The sequence below is a fragment of the Colletes gigas genome, unplaced genomic scaffold (genome assembly GCF_013123115.1).
Source record: "Colletes gigas isolate AHSC1104 unplaced genomic scaffold, ASM1312311v1 Colletes_gigas_Sc00038, whole genome shotgun sequence".
NCBI lineage: Eukaryota > Metazoa > Arthropoda > Insecta > Hymenoptera > Colletidae > Colletes > Colletes gigas.
This window is the reverse complement of record NW_025106667.1, coordinates 1530629-1549432: the sequence shown is the minus strand read 5'-3', so window position 1 is coordinate 1549432 and position 18804 is coordinate 1530629. Positions and strand designations below refer to the sequence as shown.

The 18804-nt window shown below is 33.0% G+C and overlaps 7 protein-coding genes across 18 annotated transcripts in view; 5 read left to right on the top strand and 2 right to left on the bottom strand.

Moving 5' to 3' along the window:
* LOC122402691 overlaps positions 1-415 on the top strand; it is a 67971-nt gene extending 67556 nt beyond the window's left edge. For 2 of the 6 annotated variants that reach the window (XM_043405684.1, XM_043405687.1), the window contains one exon: positions 125-412. In XM_043405684.1, coding sequence (XP_043261619.1) covers positions 125-300 — 176 coding nt within the window. In that variant the 3' untranslated portion in view covers positions 301-412. Of the gene's footprint in view, positions 1-124 lie in introns of all 6 variants that reach the window. The other 4 variants (XM_043405686.1, XM_043405685.1, XM_043405691.1 and 1 more) reach the window with 4 other exon arrangements.
* LOC122402692 (esterase FE4-like) lies at positions 309-6180 on the bottom strand. Of its 5 annotated transcripts, none has more exons than XM_043405696.1 (9): positions 5955-6180; positions 4128-4334; positions 2837-3131; positions 2239-2424; positions 1853-2052; positions 1605-1761; positions 1192-1518; positions 620-764; positions 309-562 (listed from the first exon to the last, which is right to left on the bottom strand). In XM_043405696.1, exons 2-9 carry the CDS (start codon positions 4260-4262, stop codon positions 427-429), a joined length of 1581 nt encoding a protein of 526 aa, XP_043261631.1. In that variant the 5' UTR covers positions 4263-4334; positions 5955-6180; the 3' UTR covers positions 309-426. The 5 variants fall into 5 exon arrangements, with proteins under 5 accessions (XP_043261631.1, XP_043261633.1, XP_043261632.1 ...); XM_043405698.1 differs by having other exon boundaries at positions 4128-4316; XM_043405697.1 differs by lacking the exon at positions 5955-6180 and adding an exon at positions 5487-5552.
* A 1614-nt stretch (positions 6181-7794) lies between these two features.
* Positions 7795-10103, bottom strand: LOC122402605 (integrin-linked protein kinase homolog pat-4). The gene is made up of 7 exons (XM_043405524.1): positions 9973-10103; positions 9513-9678; positions 9174-9366; positions 9011-9091; positions 8504-8946; positions 8207-8437; positions 7795-8130 (listed from the first exon to the last, which is right to left on the bottom strand). The coding sequence occupies exons 1-7, from the start codon at positions 10059-10061 to the stop codon at positions 7984-7986; spliced, it is 1350 nt and encodes a 449-aa protein (XP_043261459.1). The 5' UTR covers positions 10062-10103; the 3' UTR covers positions 7795-7983.
* Positions 10104-10321: 218 nt separating this feature from the next.
* Positions 10322-12083, top strand: LOC122402606 (mediator of RNA polymerase II transcription subunit 27). Of its 2 annotated transcripts, none has more exons than XM_043405525.1 (5): positions 10322-10444; positions 10596-10999; positions 11071-11331; positions 11418-11718; positions 11804-12083. In XM_043405525.1, exons 2-5 carry the CDS (start codon positions 10827-10829, stop codon positions 11936-11938), a joined length of 870 nt encoding a protein of 289 aa, XP_043261460.1. In that variant the 5' UTR covers positions 10322-10444; positions 10596-10826; the 3' UTR covers positions 11939-12083. The 2 variants fall into 2 exon arrangements, with proteins under 2 accessions (XP_043261460.1, XP_043261461.1); XM_043405526.1 differs by having other exon boundaries at positions 10344-10444; positions 10785-10999.
* Positions 12084-13647: 1564 nt separating this feature from the next.
* LOC122402690 (peptidyl-prolyl cis-trans isomerase 5) lies at positions 13648-15251 on the top strand. The gene is made up of 4 exons (XM_043405682.1): positions 13648-13827; positions 14145-14352; positions 14428-14612; positions 14690-15251. The coding sequence occupies exons 1-4, from the start codon at positions 13735-13737 to the stop codon at positions 14822-14824; spliced, it is 621 nt and encodes a 206-aa protein (XP_043261617.1). The 5' UTR covers positions 13648-13734; the 3' UTR covers positions 14825-15251.
* A 1253-nt stretch (positions 15252-16504) lies between these two features.
* LOC122402627 (mitochondrial import inner membrane translocase subunit Tim8 A-like) lies at positions 16505-17421 on the top strand. 2 transcript variants are annotated; one of them, XM_043405571.1, is made up of 2 exons: positions 16505-16860; positions 17233-17421. In XM_043405571.1, the coding sequence occupies exons 1-2, from the start codon at positions 16768-16770 to the stop codon at positions 17419-17421; spliced, it is 282 nt and encodes a 93-aa protein (XP_043261506.1). In that variant the 5' UTR covers positions 16505-16767. The 2 variants fall into 2 exon arrangements, with proteins under 2 accessions (XP_043261506.1, XP_043261505.1); XM_043405570.1 differs by having other exon boundaries at positions 16505-16881.
* Positions 17407-18794, top strand: LOC122402626 (peroxisomal biogenesis factor 3). Its single transcript, XM_043405569.1, has one exon. It carries the CDS (start codon positions 17541-17543, stop codon positions 18678-18680), a length of 1140 nt encoding a protein of 379 aa, XP_043261504.1. The 5' UTR covers positions 17407-17540; the 3' UTR covers positions 18681-18794.
* The last annotated feature ends 10 nt before the right edge of the window (positions 18795-18804 follow it).

Below are 18804 nucleotides of genomic sequence, written 5' to 3'. Positions count from 1 at the left end.
TTCCGACAAGGAAACTGCCGGGAAAATATTCTATTATAAAATCAGCATTATTCTTAGGAACCTTTCCCTATTGATCGTATGACGTCGTTCACCATAATACCTATTCTAATATTTTTCTTTGCAGTTGCCAGCGAAATTGAGGACCCAAGGTTGTTAATCGGTCGCGTTCGAAGTAAATTTGTTCCAACCGGAAATGTGAGTCGTACTGCGAAATTATTTCAGAAGGAGGCGACCACCACAGTGGCAACAAAGCCGAAGAACGAAAGGATACAAAAAGCTTTTGCATTTTGGAACAAGTAATCCGCGTACCATGAATTCAATGACGTTTTAAAATTAATCGGCGTTTCAGAATACTCGACAAAATACGTAATTACAAAAAAACATATAAAAACAACTTGGTTTTTATTGTACATTGACCGAAATAGATCATTTTGAACTTAACACGTGCGGTTCCATGGTTAACAATTCAGACTCATCACCGATATCTAAATAATTGAATTTATCCTTCGTCACGGGTTTCCAAGTGGTCTTGATAATGTCGTCTTGACATGGTGTAGGATCCCTACGTTAAAAATATTCATCAGATTGGCATTAAAATTAAATTTATCAAGCGACTTACCCTGTTTTAGCAAAGTTGGTCCACATTGTGGTTAAACGTTCGATTACAAGTCTGTCTTTCGTGCAAACCGCTGGTGGTTTAGGATCTTTAATTTTTAAATAAGGCGAGTAAAACAGATACGACAGCTCGTCGACGTGCGAGGCTCCTAAAATGTTTTTAATAATGCAGACAGGGTCTTTTAATATCAAAACTGGGTAAAATCTAAAGAAAAATATTTTCTTTTATATCTTTGACGTATGTGTATTCATAAAAAATTATTGTAATTCACCCCTGCGATTAAAAATAATTTTTTCAGAATGATTTGAAATTTTTTTATTTAATTTTTCAACAACTTTTTAACGAAGCCTCAATAAAGAAATTGATATTCTTGATCTTCGTCTTATTTTGGTCTCTAGAATATCCCATTAAAATTTTTCCCAGCGATGGCCGAACACCGTGTATTAAAATAAATAAACATTCGAAAGTAACGGTATTTTTAGTATTTTTAGTATTTTTCAAATAAAATGGACTATTTACTATTTGAGCTAGTATTTTACCCAGCTCTGTTTGATATATAGCAGCGTATCGATTACCAGGTACAATGCGTTTAAGCAAGAGATCTGTGTGCGTTTCTTGTTCACCAACGTAGGAAAACTTGTAGAAATAACTTGGCGAGCATGTTTCCTTTACTCGATTCTCTACATACATTTTGGCTGGAATGCCAAAATTAAGATCACCCATAAACCGTATAAATTCTTGTACTTTGTCTGGAGTGATCGGTTGTCCGTCAAAATAGCAATCCTTAATGGTTTTCAATAATTCCTCGGTTTCTGCTGACCCTAACTTTTTCAACATCGCTAAGATTTTCACGTATAACGGTAGATTCTTGTCGTGAGTTTTCATCGTACCCTCGCATTTATCTGGAACAAAACGAAATTTTGTAAATATTATATTTATTAAGTTATAACGATATATTTTTTAATTGTTAAACCTTTTTTATTATTACCTTTAAAAAACATAAGGTACTCGTGTGATGTATACCCGATCATAACAGGAATGTCAACGACATTCGAAATTAATTGGTCCATTGATTCTGGTAAAACAGAGTATTCTGCAAAATTATCGGTATTCAGTCCAAAAGGAAGACAGCACCCGTTTACCTCCTGTGTAATAATACGAAATATTGTACACTGTTAAATATTGTAAAAAAAAAGGGGAAATATTATCGAGGCAAATTAAAGGAAACTTCTTTACCTCCTGCGTAAGAATAGTAGAATGAGCTTTAACGATATCTTTGGCGTCGATCGTTCGTAGAAACTCGACGACTTCCACCGGATCGGTGGATTCTTTTCCGAGAAACGTCGCAAGCTTGAAACCGCGACTTGGATGACTCTGATTATAAGCCCAGGGGCAAGTCAGCAGCCCACTTTGCATGATCGCTTTGTGAAACAACCCTGGAGTAAACAAAAATTATATCAGCAGGTTTCTTTGCTTTTCATTTTTCTCTGTCATACGAAAATATGTACTTATACTTTGTATTCGACTAGTTTTCTGAAAAAGTCTGTTCTGATTAGCAAGTCTGTAGTTATCTTATCAATGACAGTCAAATAGTGATATTGCATTTAAATGATAAGTGTTACCTTGCGCGCACGGCGATACAGTCAAAGCGTGAACTAGGGCGCCTCCAGCGCTAGCACCAAAGATCGTAACATTTTCAGGATCTCCCCCAAAACCAGCAATGTTCTCCTTCACCCACTCCAAAGCTGCGATCAAATCTTTCAAGCCTTGATTGCCCGGCGCAGCCGCGTCTCCCAAATTTAAAAAACCTACAAATTATCATTGATTGGTCTTTATAAAAATTGTCAATTTCGATGTACTTCCAAAACTACTATGATAGTGAAAATTCAAGTAATCAGCAAATCAAAATACTTAAGAATCCAGAGTATAAAAAAAATCGGAACTACGTCCTTTTCTGAAGTTTATCCGTAAATTTTCGTAACAAAAAATAAACAAAACCACTTTTGATTCTTTAGCTGAAGTTAATACGACGATATTGTATGCGCGATGTTCCTTTTTTAAGCGCGTTTTAAAAAAAATCGGAACTATGTCCTTTTCTGAAGTTTATCCGTCAATTTTCGTAACAAAAGAAAAACAAAATCACTTTTGATTTTTTAGCTAAAATTAATATGACAATGTTGTATACGCGATGTTTCTTTTTTAAATAATAAGTATACTAACCGAATGCACCCAATCTGTAGTTAGTCAAAACAACGACAATATCCTTCGTAACTAAGTAATCGGGCCTCTTGGTATTGTAACATCCGTTTCCTATGAGAAAAGCGCCGCCATGGATCCAGAACATAACTGGTTTACGCGTACAGTCGGAAATGGAGTTCGTATAAACGTTGAGGTAAAGACAATCCTCGTCGCCGATGATATCGTAAGGTGAACGTTCTTCTATCTGCGGACAAGCTTTCCCAACATATTTCGACACATCCTTGATACCCGTCCATGGAGCAGGTGGTTCCGGATCCTGTATTAAACGAAATTCTAAATCCTAGTTGAACTTTTGCTAACAAAGTTCTATATAAGGTACAACAATGTGACTCGGATTAATATTCGACGCGGATCGCGTAGTGTAACCTGATCTGGGCTCGAATATATATGAAACTTTTTTATTTTTCTTCGTTTTTAAATGAAACTTTTAGCAATGTATTCGTGAGAGTTTCCCGATTAAAATAAGACCAAACACGATAAAATTTGTTGTTAACGTAGCTCTAATAGAGTATAAGATCGTGCTAAATATGCAAATATCGTGTTTGGTCTCATTTTAATCAGAAAAACTTCACAAATACACAAAAACTAAAAAATAAATAAGTTTCTGATTGTGTTATTGTTATTTATCTTTGATTTGGGTGTTCAGCTTGACTTGTACCTTTTTAAGAACTGAAAATTAATCTTGCTTTAATAACTAAGAGACTTCAGTCCCGCAATTATTCAAAATTTGCTGTAATCCTGATTTGGATGAGATACTTTTGCTAACAAAGTTCTATATAAGGTACAACAATGTGACTCGGATTAATATTCGACGCGAACCGCGTAGTGTAACCTGATCTGGGCTCGAATATATATGAAACTTTTTTATTTTTCTTTGTTTTTAAATGAAACTTTTAGCAATGTATTCGTGAGAGTTTCCCGATTAAAATAAGACCAAACACGATAAAATTTGTTGTTAACGTAGCTCTAATAGAGTATAAGATCGTGTTAAATATGGAAATATCGTGTTTCGTCTCATTTTAATCAGAAAAACTTCACAAATACACAAAAACTAAAAAATAAATAAGTTTCAGATTGTGTTATTGTTATTTATCCTTGATTCGGTGTTCAGCTTGACTTGTACCTTACTAAGAACTGAAAATTAATCTTGCTTTAATAACTAAGAGACTTCAGTCCCGCAGTTTATTCAAAATTTGCTATAATCTTGATTTGGATGAGATACTTTGAACGATGTTTGAATTTGTCCAATTACCTTGAATCTAAGTTTTCCGACGGGAGGTGCAGCGAAAGGTATCTCGTGAAAAGCGACGTAACAAGGACCTAGGGCGCCTTCAATTAGAGTGCCTCGTAATTTGCCTTGCTTTACTGTGACTATCGGCTCATTCATTGTCGTGCACGCTCTCGTCAACTTGATAATACTCCGTTGCACTCTACACAGAGACTGTAAGCTTGACGTGAGCTGTTTCCGTAACACAATCATAAGTTTATTTTACATATAAAAATCCTGATATCTAAAGTTTACGTCCCGCGATAAGATAGTATTTAACAATTTCAGTAACGATCCTTATTATTCAATGACTGCAGTGCAACGATTGCGTGTAATTAATTATGTAATGCATCGTTTACATATTTACAGTGTTATACACATCCTGTGGTTTACTATTAAGGCGCATTAGCGTGTCAAAAGTTAGAAAATCCAATTCTCGATATTGATACATGACACGATATCACGCACGGACGGAAATTCGAAAAAATAATGCACAATCGAAATTCGACTTTCCAATCGTTCTGCTTGCCTGCTAAATTCATTTGTCATAACGAAAGCAACGTAACCACATTTCCATCGAAACGATAACATGAAATCGTTCGGTGTAATTGGCTTACCGTTAACGAGAAAGTAGTGGTTTCAGTTTCGCGACTAATGGGTAACAGAATACATCTTTCAAAATCATAAGTTTTACGAAATATTGGTTCGAGTACAAAGTGCATAATAAGTATAAATAAATCGTGCAATAACGACTTCTGACTTCGTATGGACTTTAAACATTTGCTATTGTTGTTTTGCTATATGCGTATAATTAAATGACTATACTTTTTATTAAATAATTTCACTAAAACAGACCTTGTCTGTGAACCTGAAGCCATCGAGAATCAATAAAACGATCTACATAAATTATCGACAATGTAATTAAATAATATTTATATTTAAAAACGCCCAAACGTAAGCACGACTTTAAATAGAAAAATGAATTATTAAATGTTATTGAGATGCGGGCTGAAACACTTCACTAATTGTAAGGGTGAGTCATCCCATTGTACGGCACGCGACCATATTGCGTATTAAATATAGAGTAAACTTGAACAAAAGTCAATTCTCTAACAATTCTCTTAAGCTTCTCTTAGAATTCTCTTAAATTCCCTTAGATTTTAAAAAAATATTCCAACACTGGTTTTATAGAGTACTTATCCTTCGATTCGCGGTAAGAAATGACAACTCATCATGATATCTCACGTTCTATATTGTATACAATCGATTAAACAGGATCGCCTAATCTCGCAATCTCACTCGCGACAATAAATTTCATAAAATTTAGCTTGTATTAAAATTTACTTTATTAGAAGGGTTTCGTATAAGGCGTAACACCAAGTTTCACCACGGACAAGATACAGAATAGACGTGTCAGTCAATACTATTTTTCGTCACATGATTTTGAGGCTATAGAACCCCTTTACCACTCCCGTATCACTTTCTACGTTATCGATTCAGTATAGAGCATGGTTTTTCGCCCTCTTCGACACTGCAAAATTCTCTTTTCACAGATGCACCGATGCAATTGCAAACTGCAATTGTACTTTTTTTTAAATAAAATTTACTGATTCTTTTTATTTGTACAAATCGATTCCTTGGGTAAGATCATCAGTAACTCAATAATTTAGGAGATATTTAATTCCGTTTCTTACAAGTTTAGAAATTTTTTCAAATTTTAAAATTTACTTCTAATTATATGTTTGAAAAATTTCAATTGTAAAATTAAAAAACAAAGTAAAATATCTTTTAAAGTATCGAATCGTCACCAACCTTTTATTCGCGGAACGGAATCCAATCAATAAGTTCAATTTTTGTAAATAATGCTGTTTATGTGTTTTGTAAGTAAACAACTGTACAGTAACAAAATTTTCCTCTTTCAACGTTTCTTTCTAACTTTGCTCGAAATGGAGTTATAATCTGACCCAGTTATCAGATACGCCCTATATGAATCACAAAGTTCTGATCCATTTTGCAATCTGAGGCTTCGTTACCGAGACACGTAAATGCAGTTAACGTATTTTCTGGTATCCACTGAAGAGCTATGCTCTTTAGAATCTCTGTCGAGAATGTTCACTGAATACTTTTACTTTCAAGAGTCGCTAGCAAGTTTAAAAATCGCATCGTTAGTGGGAACGGCATCGAGAATAAGGAAACTTTTATGCGGATACGTGAGGTGTGACGAAGCAAATTCCAGCATGAAGGCTCACTCGTATAAAACTCTCAAGTGGACACTGGCCGACGCCAGGCATTAACATATTTCTCGTGTGTTAGTGCGTAAGTACATTAGTGTTCAATTGTATGAGGAACTAAAAGAGATATAAATAACGCATCTGCATCAATAGTCATATTCAAGCTTATTAAACGTCAAAGAACGAATTGTGACCATATTTCTGTTTTTGTACTAAAATACATGTATTTATGAATAATTTACAATTTATAGCATTTCCTTGCAAAGCGTAATATTTGCATAATTTGGAATATTTAACAAATTTTGCTTGCATGGTGTTTACAAACAAATGTAATGTAGCTTCGTAATTCCTTTTTGAACTTTGGTTAAAACAGAGTCACTTAAAATAAAACAGCAAGTGCTCTAGAAGTACAAAGACCGCCCTTAGATAACGGGGCATTCGATCATCGTTCGAGAAGTGTATATATATAAAAATAGGCGGTCAAGCACTTGTGAGAAAGCAGTCCCTCTGCTGGCGAGTACGGGAAGTGTACTACACAACAATCTATGAATCATCTTATGACGAATATAGAATACGAATCAGGAATAACCCTCTCCCACCAGCAGACTGTTAACGAACTTTAACTGACAAACCATTAAATTTTAAATATTAAAGGACTATTACGATTTCTAACAACTAAACGCAATCAGTTGAAATAAATAATATCGTATAAACATCGATACTTACAAATACCCAGCGCAAGTAGAAATAACGAGTAATGGACAGACACGTTAGAGACGCCGTACTCAATTATGCGCTACCTAATGCATCTTCGCCATTAGTTAAGTCAATTACAAAGACTTGTATGAAAACACTTGATTCTATATTTTCGATTCATTGTCTCGCGTATAATTACGAAAAAAAGAATAATTAACTCGATTACTTAGGCTAATGTCAGAAAAAAATAAATTACAAACAAAAAGATCATGCAGAAACATATACAGGGTGTTCGGCCACCCCTGGAAAAAATTTTAATGGGAGATTCTAGGGGCCAAAATAAGACGAAAATCAAGAGTAGTAATTTGTTGATTGAGGCTTCGTTAAAAAGTTTTCTTATAAACACTTACCTTTAATTTTAAAGTATAGTAAACTCAAAATTACAGCATGTAGCATTTAATATTAATACAATAGGTAGGTAATGAAATAGGGAATGAAAGTAATTTGAAAAGAAACTACAATAATGAGTATACATTTATAACATTCAATAAATGACAATGGGTGTAAACAAAATCCTAACCAGAAAAACTGATCCAGTATGTTTAAAAAAGAATGTTAATATTTCATTAGACAACGTAGATATAATCAGAATAAATACATTTACATTATAAATTATATGTAACAATAAACTTGTCACTGTATATAAATACACCATGGAAGTTTTACGAGGCACATTTCTTGAAATATTACTGTATAAAAAATATAATTCAGTCATTTTAATAGAGGCACTGCGTTGAACATTTTTAAAGTTTTTAATCCTTTCTAGTTAAAACCGTCATGTTTCCTCAGGAATGAAGTATTTCTTTCAATGTTTTTACAATTAAAAAAAAAGAAATGAAATATTGCACTAAAAGTTAGCGTTTCATTTTGTCAAGTATTGGAACAACCATATCAAAAGATGGACGTTTTCCAGGATCTTCGTTCATACATATTCTAATAAGTTTAGCAAGATGCGGTGAGATCCCTGGTGGTATACTAACGCGAAGATCCTCGAGTGCAATCTGAAACAGATAAAATATATGTAATTAAAAAATTATGAATTTATGTCAGACTTGCGATAAAATATTTATAACTGACCTTCATGCCACACTCCATAGGTGAGAGATCTGCAAATGGAACTTCTCGAGTTGCAAGCTCCCATAGCAGTACAGCAAAACTCCACATATCACTGGCTTCGAGATTTATGTCGGCTGGACGTTTACTTAAGGCTTCTGGTGACATCCATGCTGGTTCATAAATTCGACCGACTTCTTGAAACGAAAATTTCGAGTCTGCCATGTTTACACGAGCAGTTAAATCTTCGTCAATCTAAAATATTATCATAATGAAAAACATACTAATAACGATTATAAGGTAATAAAAAAGGAAATATACCATAATGTGTTTACTATTCAAATGAAATCTACATCTGTTCTGCCTCTCAAGCCCATGGAGAAATGCCATAGCTCTAGCAATGTCAAGAGCCAATCGCAATGCTCGTGCTGTATCAACAACTACACCTGTACCCCCATGTAAGAGTCTGTGTAAACTACCGCGAGCCATATACTGTGAAACAGTAGCTAACTGCGGTGGCTGATTAACGCAACCGAGAACAGGCAGAACATTGGGATGTGAGAAAATTCTTAATTTAGGGAATTCCTCGTTGAAATCTCTTGAAATGCGCGCGGTACAATCGCGTATATTCAAGATTTTCGCCACTATATCATTGTTCTGCCAACGTCCCCGCCACGTTTCGCCGCTCGGCGTACTCGCTAAATGAGTATGTAACGACAAATCTGCCATATTAATTCCTTTATGCCTCGATAGTGTTGCATCTCCTGAATAAAATTAAAACGGTTTGAATATTGTATTAGGCAACGTACATAATACAATATTACTTACGACTTCTGGTTTTCAGACCTAACCAGCTCTGATCCTTAAACTGAATTTTCTTCAAATCCTGTCCATATTCTACAGCTAAGTCTAATAAAATAGATTTAAATTGTACATTAGTTTACAATAGCATTCCCCTAATATAACTTTTTAATCATTAATTGACTACTACCATGTAATCTCTTAGCAAGGAGACCTCTTGCTTTGTCCAGAGGAGTATCTCCATCTTTGTTCGCGATGGATACCAGAGCACCAGCAGCTACCAATTCTTCCGCAACTGGTTGGTCACCCCAAAAACAGGCATAATGAAGAGCAGTGTTCCCATGCTCGTTTGTAACATTAACATCAGCACGATTTCTAAGCAACTGCAAGTTTAAATTCCATTTAAGTCTTTATATGCTTGATTTGTAGCGTTAGATAATATTTTTAACTGCTTTTCTTGTTTCAAAATTTGTTACTAAAATATTTTGGTAAATTTTTCCTTTAATAATGTTTAATAGATTTATTTTACCAGTTGAACTATTTCCTTGTGACCATGAGCAGAAGCAAGATGAAGAGGAGTATCAACTCCTCTATTGGTAGCATTAATTCTTGCTCCTCTGCTAACTAGCAACTCTGCCAATTTTAAGTGGCCTTCCTTGCAGCACCAATGGAGTGGACTGAATCCATGATCATCTCTATAGATAGAATATGAACTCATAAATGAAATAAAATTCAAATTAAAGTAATCATAATAAAAGAAACAGTCGGATATAATGAATTTGTTATAGTGTATACATAAAGTTGAACATTTCTTAAATTCGATTTGTTTACAGTCAGTAAATGATGAACATAGGAAGCACTTCAATTTAAATCGCAAATTCAAATCGAAACAAAAAGGAAAATTAATGGTTAAAAGAAAAAACTATAAAAATTCGAAAACCACAAGATTAAACGACTCTATTTTGAAAAAAGAGCTTTTGTATACTCACCCTTGATTCATGTCATGTTCAGTGTCGTCCAGCCAAACACGCACTTGCATAGCGTTTCCTTCGCGACACCATTGAAAAATATCTTCCATTTTCTAAAAATTATCAAATAAAATAAGGAAGATATATGAATATTGCAGCGGGGGAGTGGCAGTGTTTCGTACTCCACAACACTATAGTCGTCATATACTAAATATAACCATATTTCCGCGCAAGCGACACTGGCACAAAAACTGCATAACTTCTTTATACTTCACAGACTGATTAATCGTAGTATTTATATGAAAGTTCTGTGTTGATCAAGTATGAGAACGTAAAAATGAATACGTATATTTGTAACACCGTACAATGTCTGATATAATACCGTGATCACGCTATAATATGTGCAGAGATATACATCTGACCATATATGACGCGTGGAATCACGTAGTACTACTTCACCCAGGATGCGGTTACTTCATATACCCCACGTAACGTACGTACTTTTATAAAAACTGTATGAGAGACAGTGGTGACATTATCCGAAAGTATCACCAGAGGGCTACGAACGATACATGATTCTCACAAGTTCTTCAATTATAACAAGCTACTTCAAATAATTAAATCTTTTTAATTGAATTTTTCAGTGTAAAGTAGAAACAAGCCGACTGTCAAGCTTTAATTAGTAAATTTTCATTTTATAGTATGAATGAAACAATTTGTCATAAATAGGCCCTGTGACGACTTAGAAACTATTTGTGGAAGATGTGTTTATTTATGTGCTTTTGAGGTTAAATGCCGGCAGTGTTTCTAAGAAAACTTACTTAATTTCATAGTCAATAAATCCTTACTATGCTCATATTTTAAACAACGATAAAATGGAACAACTGCAGACTGCATTGACAGCGATTAAAGTACTACGTTCTAGTGTTGGTCAAGTGTTCGATTCTCTCGGAAATGGATTACGAGCAGATCATGGAGAGGAAAATAAAGAAAATAAATATTTGCTCGAATTACAAGAACTTTTAACAACTGTCAGTGTTAATTTACGGTAATACTGATGCGTTAAAAAAGTATATTTATCTTGGGGATGTATTATATTCAATATTTTGTCATGTTTAGAGACGTTGAACAAGCTGTAAGTAGTTTAAATCCACCACCAGGACCATTTAATCTAGCAAGTACTGCATATCTTAGTCAAGAGACTACGCAAGAAAGACAAGCATTGTATAGTACGGTGGTCAATAGTTATAAATGGACTGACAAAATTCATGAATATAGTAATGTTGCTCAAACATTGCTTAGTCAAAATTCATTGAAAAGATCTTCTAGTAGAACGAAAAGAGGTAGAGTTCAAACAAGTAATCATAATGTTCCTCAACAGTAAGTTTAATAGTTCCAGCTATTTAAGATATGAAATATTACATATTATTATAAAATTGTTACCATATGTTTTGCTTTTCTTACAGGCAAGTGGATTCGATGATAGCTACTTTCGATAGACTTTTTAATGATATGACAGTATCTATATCACGACCATTTGCATCAAATGTAGTATTACACGTTACACTAGGGCATGTTTTAAAAGGAGTAATAGCATTTAAAGGTGTAATGATTGAATGGGTAGTTGTTAAAGGTTATGGAGAAACTATGGATCTATGGACAGAATCCAGACACAAAGTTTTCAAAAAAGTAACAGAAAATGCTCATGCTGCAATGTTACACTTTTATTCACCAGCATTACCTGAATTAGCTGTTCGATCATTTATGGCTAGTAAATTATATTAAAATATTACGGATTATAAATAATTTAATCATTTGAAGAAACTTAATATTTTACATTCTTTTTTTGTAGACTTGGTTTCATAGCTTGAATAATTTATTTAGTGACCCATGCAAACGTTGTGGCTTACATCTACATAGTGCCTTACCCCCAACATGGAGAGATTTTCGAACTTTGGAACCTTACCATCAAGAATGTAAACCATAATAATTTCTATTAGTCTTCCATGACATAAAAAGAAACATGTATGTATTATAATTTTGTTCTCTTTCGAAAATATATTTAACGTACGCAAAACCAGAGGGCGTCTCCCTAGCGTTCGCGCTTTTTATAATCTCCTTCAATCGCGTTACCAATCCTTCAACAAAAATTCTAAACCTAGGGACAATTACCTATAGTATCATTATACAACTTGAAATAAGCTTAATAAAGCATAAGATCGAAAATGTTGAATCGATAATCGAATTTTCTACAAGTTTTCTGTTTCCTACATTTGTGGTTACATAATAAACACACCTTCGCTTATCAAAATCAATGAAATTTGTTTAACTTCACATCCTTGGAATAAATTTATGATCAAGTAAATGCGTTTGCTTTGTATCTAATATATAACTTGTTCGTAACTAGTAAAATTTTAACACATTGCTAATATTTCTTGTTGACGACACTAAGCAAAACCGAGTAATTGGTCCGTAACTCTTTAATTTCTTTTTTATTAAGTATTATGTAAATTTTTTCTTATTTATTTGCGTGAAAACATTACATTCGCATAAATACCCAATCTGTTCGCTGCATGTTAATTTTTACATCTGTATTCATATAATTTAACCATGTAATACAACGCCACAGGGTAACAATTACTGATGGCTAGAACTGCTACTTATGAATCATGAATGCTTGCTTTAAATAAAATGCATTATAAATGAATAATATTACGATGTTGACATCGACCGTGATCGTGATTTTACGATCACTATGATAAATAACGGTCAGTGATTTTGCCCGCCATACTCGTATGCCGTTGACGGGAGGTCGGATTTCAGTTGTTAAGAGCGAGAAGGCAAATGTGAGCCTTTCTCTCTCGACTCCCACGAGGCGGTCCGAAATTAGTTCGGGCAGCTTCGGAGAATCGAGAAAGAGGGCATGCGTCAGTTTGTCTTTGTCGACATTCCGAAACTCCACGAGCTCACGTACGCCTATCTGGCATGTGTGAGTAGGGCACCCGACAGTGCTTTTCTGGCATCTCTGCCGCCATCTCTAGTAACAACTATGTTACACTGTGACAACGTTACAACATGACTGAACAAAAACAGACAGTAAATTGTAGCGACAATGATATCTGGAATAGAAAGCTTCCTTTCAATTATATCAATCTCCAGAACGTTTTATTCATTTGGCCATATACAGGGTGCTTGGCCACTCCTGGGAAAAATTTTAATGGAAGATTCTAGAGGCCAAAATAAGACGAAAATCAAGAATACTAATTTGTTGATGGAGGCTTCGTTAAAAAGTTATTAACGTTTAAAGTTCCGTCGATACTGAATTTTTTTCTCGAAAGTGGGTAGGATTTCGGGAGTGGTCTATTCACCAAAAATTATTGTAATTGTCCCCCGCAACCGAAAATAAAATTTATCAAATTACAAACTATTATCAAACTTCTGAAATAAAAGATTTTATATGAATTATAATATAAATATTTCTTAGGTTTTCATAGTAAATACTTCTATTGCAAATTATGTGCAAGTCTGGCCATAATTCGCTTCAACTTTCTATTAAACATTTTTAATTCTTTGTTTGTAAAATTGTTTATACGTTACTGCATGAGTGAATGTAACCAATCGCATGGTCCCACATTTCTAACGTGTGCGCGCGCATAGGGATCCACGTTCGAGTGTGTTGAACACTGTCAACGTCAACACAGTGTGTTCCATTCTGACAGAGCGCAGTCGTTAAGAAGCCTTTGTCCAGTTACCTCTTGATAAATTAAAATATTTGTATCAATAATGAAATTACTTTTGTTAGTGGGTATCATTCTATCGGTCTTTTGTTCGAGTAGTAACGCCGATGATAAAAAAGGCCCAAAAGTAACAGACAAGGTACGTAAATTTGCTATATCGGTACATGCACGGTAACAGGCGCGGTAACAAAGAATTCATGTTTCCATATAAAGTAGGTAAGAATACAATTTCTAAAACCGACTATTATAAAATAATAATTACGCATTTTTTTAAAATGGAAAGTGTAACTTACGTATTTATATATTTTCATTTATCTTTAATTCGTCGCATATATATTGGATCAAAAAATTTTTTTTTAAGTAAATTTTAGAAAATGCCATTTAATGGTTTACAACATTTTTGCATATAAAAATGAAATATAAAGCACAAAGAAATAAATCGATATGTACATATAGGTATGGTTTGATATTACCATTGATGGCAAACCTGAAGGAAGAATTGAAATTGGTCTTTTTGGAAAGACTGTCCCAAAGACGGTTAAGAACTTTGTAGAATTAGCTAAAAAGCCTAAGGGAGAAGGATATAAGGGTAGCAAATTCCATAGAATTATTCGTGAGTTTATGATTCAAGGAGGAGATTTTACAAAAGGAGATGGAACTGGAGGTTTGATTTTATGTTTTTTTTAAATACATAAGAATTGTATATAATTTTTTATTAAAAGTTGTTTTTAACATTTAGGACATAGTATTTATGGAGCTCGCTTTGAAGATGAAAACTTCAAATTGAAACACTATGGTGCAGGATGGTTGTCCATGGCAAATGCCGGCAAAGATACTAATGGTTCTCAGTTCTTTATTACCGTTAAAAGAACTCCATGGCTTGATGGTAGACATGTTGTTTTTGGTAAAATAATCAAGGGAATGGTATGTTATATTAGTTAGTCATGTTAAATACATATTAAAATATCTATAACAATTTTTACATAAAAATATTTTTATAGGATTTAGTTCGAAAAATTGAAAATGTAAACACGGATACTCGTGATAGGCCAACAAAGGATGTTGTAATTGCTGATTGTGGAGCTGAAGTTGTAAATGAGCCATTCAGTGTATCAAAGGAAGATGCAGCTGAATAAGTATTACATTTTTGTCTGTTTTTTAAAGTCAAAACAGTTTCCAATTGTTATGAGAACAATTTTATTTACTGTAACACATTGTCTTCGTGATTCTGTATGCCTCCAAACGTGATTTATTAGGAAAAAATATACTATTGAAAATTTTACTGTAAAAATCGGTAGAAACACTTCATGCTTCGATACAATTGTTCAAAGCATGTTTCTTCAAAATATAGTTTAATTAAAACTAATAAAGATTCAGTATAGAATCGTTATTTTTAGTAAGTTCTATCACATATCCAAAATAAAATTTTACAAAACATACAGAGTTAAGAAATTACAACATTGTGTGTATGATATCTTATCGTACACTGTTATCATATTCCAACTTTTATAAGAACGTATATTCATGTCAGGACGCGCAATAAATTTTATACATATATCTGTAATCGCATTTTTAAAAGTAATAAATATAATTTGTTTAAAATAATGCATCACTCTCCTGCTACCTATTTTTATTGCTAATTGTTATCTAGCGACAAGTAAAATAATACAAGGTAATATTAGACGAGATGTGAACTACAGTATGCAGTGGATAGAAATAGTTGAATTTTTTTCATTAGTATTGCGGGAACGTAGCCTTTCACTTTAAAGTTCATGACATTCTCACAAGTCTCAATCATGAATTTTCCATTCAATTTCGCGCGATGGATATTTATTATACGATTAATGTTATTATCGAAGTATGGTAATATATCGAAATTGAAAAATTTTCAAAAAGTAAAGTTAAGCTTTTCAACTTATGACACATCCATATACATATAGGGTAGGCTCAGCTAAATTCCGATGTAAATATACTGGGTAATAGTAACAATGTAGTTTATAAAGTCGTTAAATTTGTTTTCTTATACTTTATAAAAATGTAAGAAAAAAAATATGGGATTCTATTTAAAAAAGTATCGACTTTGAAATCTCGTTTTTATCTCTTTCCCTGTAACTTCCTTAAATCACGAAAATTCCCACGAATGTCCATCACTGGATCATCTATATTTCGGTTATATAGTAGGAATTTTTAAGTATGATTAGGTTATATTTGTACATACTTTCTATCATATGTTTATATTTATAATATACATGCTTGATAAAAATTATTTATTCAGTAAACAAAGTATTTTCCTCGAGTAATGTTTAAAAGTTTTTGTATTACTAAGTATGTTTGTATGTAATTTTCAGATGTAATGTACGATAACTTATATCTCGATAATCGATAACTAATATCTTTTTTACTTTTATAATTTTTACGATAGTCAGTTGACACTCTTGATAATTTTATGTAAGTACATATGTATGTATCATTACTACAAGTCTAAAATAATATATTTTTGTTTAAATGATTTGCTAAATTGCCTTATTTCATTCATTATATCATAATATAAAAAAAAAAGATAATTATTATTTATATTATATTATACTATTGTACCTTGCGAAGGTAGTTTAAATATCAACAGAATATTTATGTTTAATTTGATGAAAAGTATATAATTACTCTTGAAACTTTTATTTTCATTTGAGAATCGTTGATTCGTTTTTTACACGTGTATGTATAATGATTAAAGTAATTTTATCGACAATGAATTGCTGTATTTAACCAGCGTCGTGCATTAACCTACAGAGGTCAGTACTATGAAATCAGAAATTGCATTATTCTGAAAAATAATATGTAGTTCCGTTGAACTTAAACGTAGAAAGTTTAGCGTTAACCTAAGAGTATTATCGTTATCGAGTTACCTTTCTTAACTTTATTTCGGTTGAGAAAAATACTTAATGCGGATATAATTTTTACTACTATTTTACTGGTCGTTTGTGCATATGAAATTCGGAATAAGGTTCGTAAGAGTGATAACGATCTAAAGGTCAAATGTTTCCATTATTTCAGTATTAAAAAGTACGGTGGGAATTAAAGAATGAGTTTTATGGAGGAGCAAAGGTCACAAGGTGCGGTTGATGAACGATTTCAAGCCTTCATAGAGACTGAAGCTAAAAAGCAGCAGTTTCAAGTTAGTCGCGAATTGATATCGGTATTTTCATTACGATGTTTGCAATTGTGTGAGAATTTTTTCAAGTCAGTTCATTTATCAAACTACCAATATTAATTCAAATTTATTGCCAATATGTTAATAGTACTACGATTGCGAGGAATATAAAAAGTAGTCGTTAATGTTGACTTTGTATGTAACAGTAATTATAGTAACTTTTCAGCTATAAACATAACATATTCGAAACCGTATCTTTTAACAGTGTCTTATGCGGCTTCTTTAAACGAATTTATTTACAAATAAAGAATATATTTTTTGAGATAAATCATCCGAAATATTAATACAAATATATGTGCTTTTCAAATATTCTTAAATGTAACGATTTATTTTCAGGGATTGGCATTTAATTTAACTGACATTTGTTGGGAAATCTGCGTCGAAAGTCCTACTGCACGCTTGGGTCCAAAAATTGAAAAGTGTCTGATAAATTGTGTAGATAGATTTATCGACACAACAAATTTTATTACGAACAGATTAGAACGTGTAGTTTTAAACAACCGTGGTGAAATGAATGTACAGTAAATTGCTTTGTGATCAAGAAAAGTGAATAATTGAATTCCAGGGAAATACATTATCAATGTCTAAGACAAACTATGTGCATCTTACACCTAACACCTATTTCATATAAACTATTTTAGAAGATGTTATCAAGAATCCGTGCTTTTATTAACCGTCATAGGCAAAAATTTATAGTGGGAGGCGTTGTTGTTAGCAGCGTTATTTTCATAAGATATATGCAACGTAAGCTTAGAGAATGGCAAGAAAAAGAGATAAAGGACATGCTCGAAAGGTCAAAAAGGCGACAGTACTTTGACTGTACGGAGAGAACATGCGATCAGATGATAATTTCCCTTGCATCGACTTTAAGAGTCTCTATAATGAAGGTTGTAGATACAGAAGCAATTCTAAATAAACTTAGAAGTGGCTGCACTGATAAAATAGTATGTTGGAATGAATTAAGAGTTACCACGATTACTAAATCAGCTGTAATAATATATTCGTATGCCATGTTAGCTACTTTAATAAGGATTCAATTTAATGTAATGGGTGGTCATGTTTACAAGGATACCCAGAAACCCAATGGTACGACTACAGAAAACATTGTACAGACAAAATATATGTCTCTCTCAGGTAGTTTTATGCACGATGGAATAAAAAAATTAAGTTCGCTCATAAAAGATAAAGTTGCAGAAATAGTAACCCCAATATCTTTGAAAGATCAGGTATACTTAAGAGATATAGAAGAAATATATTGGGCATTAACATCGTCTATATCTACAGATACCTCAAGGGATCCTGTAAAAAATCTTGCCAAATACATGTTAGATATAAACTGGGATAAGCAACAAGGAACCACAATAGTGAAATTAATTAATGAAACTCTCGATCTTCTGGAAAGCGAAGAAGTACAAAATATTACGCAAAGTAATATTAGAAGTGGATTTAGTTTGTTGGTAGATCACATTTCTGCATTTTTTATTCCTCCATGTGCAGTGAAAAACGACAAAATCGTAAATGATATTTCAATACCAGGAACGTCGAGTCAAAATCATATGACTTGGAAAAAAACAGATAACGAAGAAACAAACCACCGTGAAAATTCATTTGTTAATATCAGTCAGGTATCGATGCCCATGGCTAAAATAATACCGATCATAAATTGTCAAATACCGGATAAATCAGCTTCACAAAATTTCCAGGCAGATTTATTACAACATTTTATAACAAATAACGAACTTAAAACGCTTGGGGCAAATATTTACGAAGCATTTAGTTTTTAAGTTTAACAATGCAAATATTCAAACTGTACACAATACACAACATGGCATTACACAAAATTATAACATACGATCTTAAACTGTTGATTATTTTAAATAGAAGCACATTGTTTTACATTTTTAAAAA